Below are 5,000 nucleotides of genomic sequence, written 5' to 3'. Positions count from 1 at the left end.
ACGCCCCTATATCTCAGGACATCACCATCGAAGGCCCCGGCATCGAAGCGGAGCACTGTCTGATCGAGAACCGGGGAGGAGTCGTGACCCTTGACCCCTGTGGTCACTTGTGTTCCCTTGATGGCGTTCCGGTGATCAAACCCACACCTCTCACACAAGGTATGTCACGTCCTGAAGCATCTTTTCTTTGCTGAAGTTGAACTCAGTGGCCTTCGTATCCACATAGACCATGCTGGTCTAAGTTACTGATGCCACCTACTGGTAATTATTTGTAGTGCGACAACAGTATGACTTATTTACACTCTTGAGTTGTATTATTTACACACTCTTGAGTTGTATTTATTTGTGTGTGCATACTGCATGTTTGTGTGTGTATTTTGTTGTTAAATGACTGCATACATGTATGCATGAGGTAAAGAATTTGTGAGTAAGTATGCGGTGATCGTGTGATTGTTGAGTGACGAGTGTGTGTATGCATAGTCTTGGCGTGACTCGATCTGTGTGTGTGTGTGTGTGTGTGTGTGTGTGTGTGTGAAAAAGTAGGATTTACGAGCCTGGGTCGACAGTGCACAATGTTCCTTTTCCAGCAGGACCCTGGTTTTTCACTTAATTAGAGATGGGGGTTTGGACTGGCTGTTGTCTGCTATGCCGCTGTGACTCACAGCTTCCAAGGAACTGCCAAAACAGAACGAGAGAACGGACTGGCACTCCACGCGTTTCTCCTTCCCTCACATATCCTTCCTTACTTTATCCACCCGTCATTAGCCGTCATTAAAAACCTAAACTATGGCTCTCTGGTTCGTTGGCACTGTTCCATCGCGGGGGGGGGGGGGTTCTCACGGTGGAACCAGTCGAGGAAACACTTAACTTATTTGTTCTTCCACTCTCACTTATGTGGGGTAAACATTTACAGTGTGAGTGTGAATGTGTGTTGGGGTGTGCTGTGTGTGTGGGTGGGAGTGTGTAGGAGAGGTGCAGCAGGGAGGAGGGGAGGGAGGGCACAGAAAACAAGAGAAGGAAGGAATGAACTGGGAGGAGGAGGATGGAAGAAAGAGAGAAGACAAACAGAGAGAGGAGTGATAGCAACACACAGTAAGCGAGTGAGTGAAGGAGAGAGAGGATAAGAGAGAGAGAGGGAGAGAGAGAAAGAGAGAGAGGATAAAAGAGAGAGAGAGAGAGAGAGAGAGTGGAGGGGGGGTTGGTAGAGATCGATGAAGTCAGTGAGTGAAGAGATCATTGGTCAGTGAGTGAAGGAGAGAGGATAAGAGAGATAGAGGGAGAGAGAGAGGGAGAGATGGGGAGAGAGAGAGAGAGAGAGCTAGGGTGAGAGAGAGAGAGGGAGAGAGAGAGGGAGAGAGAGATAGGGAGAGAGGGAGGGAGAGTGGAGGAGGGGGTTGGTAGAGAGATTGAGGGAGTTTCTGACGTGTTTGCAGGGCAGTGGCAAGCGCGTGCTGTAGGGTGCAAACAGACGGTGTGAAATGGCCATAACCCTGAGGCTAATCCTACAGGCCTGAGATGCTCCGGGTGATTTAGTCTTAAGCCCAGTCTAGACCAGCCTGCCCAGACGTAATCGCACACGTTCTGCTGTGAGTCCCCACTCTTCAGCACCTCTCCAGGGTGTAACAGTTGGCTCTGTCAGAGCACTTCCTGTAACTGTGCTCATGTCATACAACTCATCCCATCGAGTTTGCGCTTGCAATCTTAATTATTCAAATAAATATACCATCAACAGGTTCTTACAAACCTCCAGTGTGGGAACATTGTACTAGTCAGTTTTGTTGTTGGGGGTTGTTGGTATGAATAAAGTTACTGCCATTCAAGTTGAGGAATAGTTTTCCAGCTGACCTGGTGCCCCACTGCACACTAATGTGAACAGATGAGATTAACAAATGCCAAATGCCAAGAAAACTCGCAGTTCTCAAAACGCTCCTCATTCATTTATTCAATCACAGAATGCATAGGCTACTACAGAAGATATACTCTGTTAATTGAGATGATGACCTAATTGGTGTGAAGAAAACAGTTTCACTCACCATAAAAACAATCCATCACAGCCCTTAGTCTATTCAGCAAGTTGTGACATGTTCGATTGCATATTTCAGGTCGAACTTTAATGTAAATGTTTAACTCAAGGGCAAAACACTCATTGGGGAGCTGTCACCGGTCTAATGCTCTGACTGGCTTGAATGCAAAGGTGCCCCGGAGATAGGCAAACTGTGAGACAAAGAAAAAGTGAAGGGGCGGAGATTAAATAGCCGAGTTTAGTCGTCTTCAGGCACAGACGCCGTGGCTCGACCGGCTATAACAGACTTCAGGAGTGAAGAAGTGTTTACTTTAGTCACGGAAAATTGAATAGCCATTGCTCTCTCATTTCGCGTATAATACAGAGGGACGATAGTCGAAACGGTGGATGGACCTGGGCTGAGCGAAAGTTTTTTTAGCCTCCTTTTCAGGGCGCGAGTCGGACGTTCATCACTGAACTGAGCGTTGCCTCCATTCAGCCCGAGGTGTGTGCAGGACCAAAAGGTAGGACTGAGGTCATCAAACTTAGGGAAACTCGTCAAAAATAATTGCACTGGTTGTAGGCTACGCGTTTGTTTCAACAGCAGATGCTAACTCCATTACTGCTCCTGTGGAATTCAGTTCGAAGTCACTGTAAGGGAAGGTTAGTGATTTGGCAGCTTCAGGAATCTTTTAATTAGCCTACTTGGAATTTCGTGGCAGACACCCTGTACTGTTGTCGCCAGGTAGCTACTGATTTCATGCTGCTCCAATTCCACCATTTTCAATCTTTTTTATCTAGCTTATTGGATTCTTCAGATAACTCTACAGCGGTGCTCAGAATAAAGCCGAATAACTTTAAATGTGTCGGTATATTGTTACCCTGTAGCCTCGCACTGAATACCTTTTTGCAGCTTGATAGAATGTCAGAATAGGCCCACGTATGGCATGCTGTTTTTTTTTTTGGAAGATAAAAATCCTTGCGCAAGATCACCTGAGAAATAATTTGGTTGAAATGGTTCTTTAATCCTAATGCTTATAAACAATGTGCTGAAAATGTGGAAAATTGGCTGAATCACCGGGTCACGTGCACGTGTTTTAAGACTAGCTACTCCAGCGCGGACAGCAAGAGATGGTCTCTCTACACGGCTGTGCTAGAAAAATAATTGTACGGGGTTGAAGACAGGTTAACACTCCTAAAAAGGTAATTGGCCCATTAACGATATAACATTGGTCGTTTTTTATTTTTGAGTAAGTGATGTTGAAGCCTAGCCATATTTTTTGTTATGATTACTCTTCTCGTTCTAGCCTAGAACAGTTCATTTTGAAATGACAGATACACACACATTGGCAGACCGATAAAGAAAACACTCAAGAGGACATTTTGGTTGGTGTCTGCACAACATCGAGGCCTTTAGGCCTATTAGTGATCACTAGATCAGTGCCCAATAAAGTTGTGAGACCTTGTGTATCCGTTACTGGCTAAATTGTTGATATGAATAAGAGGATGTTGCCCAAATCTTTATCCAAAGATGTCCTCACAGGCAAAAGATGCCCCACACAACAGACTAGTTTGCAAAAAACAGCATGCACATTTAATTAAACAATCAAAGCATGTCATAAAGCCTTAGCAAAGGCTTTGATTTTATGCGTTTATGAGATAGCATTTATAGTTTTAACATGTGGGTTTGCTAAAGCAGGAAATAAGAAAAGGAGTTATAAATAAAGTTATAAACTCTTTCTATTTTTCCATATGAAAGATCACAAGAAACAGTCCGCAGGTCTTTGTAGAGAGAGGCGTTAAATGTCCTGAACTCCTCCCCCATGTTTGCTGTAAGTGGGGAATGTGTAATGGACCTGTTAATCATTAGACAGAGAGTGGTGGACACATTTATTTATTTATGTCCTACTCTCTCTCTCTCTCTCTCTCTCTCTCTCTCTCTCTCTCTCTCTCTCCTCTCTCTCTTCCTCTCTCTCACACACACACACACACACACACACAGACTCACTTACACATTCACACAAACACACTTACGCATACACACACACACACACAGACTCACTTACACATACACACTCACACAAACACACTTACACATACATACATACACACACACACTTGTGTATGGACACCTCGGGTGCACCTCTCTTGCGGTTTGTCTATTCCTGGGAGTGTGTGTGTTCAGTAGGCCACAGACTAAACACCCTCCTACTCACTGGTCAAGCCTTTTTTCTTCTGAGGTGTGTGTGTGTGTGGTTTGTTTCTAACCTCACCATGTGTGTGACAGATGCATACCTGAACTCGTATTCAAGGTCCATCCGTCGAAGCCATTAAAAGTCCCATCATTTCCTAAACCCAAAGGAACTGACTGGAGGTTGTTGTCAGATGCAGTCAAAGTTTGACATCGTCCTTTGTGGGACAGGCTGGTGCAGGGTCCGGTACACCAAGAATGATGGCTCGGCTACAGCAGTGACCACTCTTTTTGCTGATGGCACTCTTTTTGCTGATGGCTCGGCTACAGCAGCGACCACTCTTTTTGCTGATGGCTCGGCTACAGCAGTGACCACTCTTTTTGCTGTTGCTGTGTGCGCAGAGCCCACATCCCTTTATGTTTCTTATGTCTCATTCCATCGAACTACAGATCCGTTACCCGATCTGGCAAACTTACATAGTGCGGTTATAGCCGATAGAGGGCTGCGAAGCGAAATGCAGAAGTGCCGTTCACCCTGTTACAAGTTGATGAACCACTGAAATGATTTTAAGGTACAAAAAACTCTTTGGTGTTGCTTTAAGCTAAGAATTCAGTTCACTCAGTATCTGTCTAGCGTGGCTCTGCCTCACATACCAAGCCTAGTGCAAAAATCCAGTCCAGACCCTTATCCCACAAGCATGCCAGAGCTCTTCTCATCTTGGGCCATCAGATAAAGATGTTTAGGGTCGACCTCTGTCATCGGATCATGATCTCGTACCCTAGCAGCGAAAAGCCCAAGTTTATCCT

The 5,000-nt window shown here is 45.2% G+C and overlaps 1 protein-coding gene across 1 annotated transcript in view; it reads left to right on the top strand.

Annotated features, from left to right (window-relative positions):
* The window catches only part of phldb2b (pleckstrin homology-like domain, family B, member 2b), a 57,770-nt gene that overhangs the window by 12,757 nt on the left and 40,013 nt on the right, over positions 1–5,000 (top strand). The window contains 1 exon segment of the mRNA XM_042067377.1: positions 1–159. This exon segment is cut by the window's left edge and continues 24 nt beyond it. Coding sequence (XP_041923311.1) covers positions 1–159 — 159 coding nt within the window.

This window comes from Alosa sapidissima, chromosome 17 (genome assembly GCF_018492685.1).
Source record: "Alosa sapidissima isolate fAloSap1 chromosome 17, fAloSap1.pri, whole genome shotgun sequence".
In the NCBI taxonomy this organism is placed as follows: Eukaryota; Metazoa; Chordata; class Actinopteri; order Clupeiformes; family Clupeidae; genus Alosa; species Alosa sapidissima.
The sequence above is the reverse complement of the archived record's forward strand: the minus strand, read 5'-3'. Positions and strand labels throughout refer to the sequence as shown.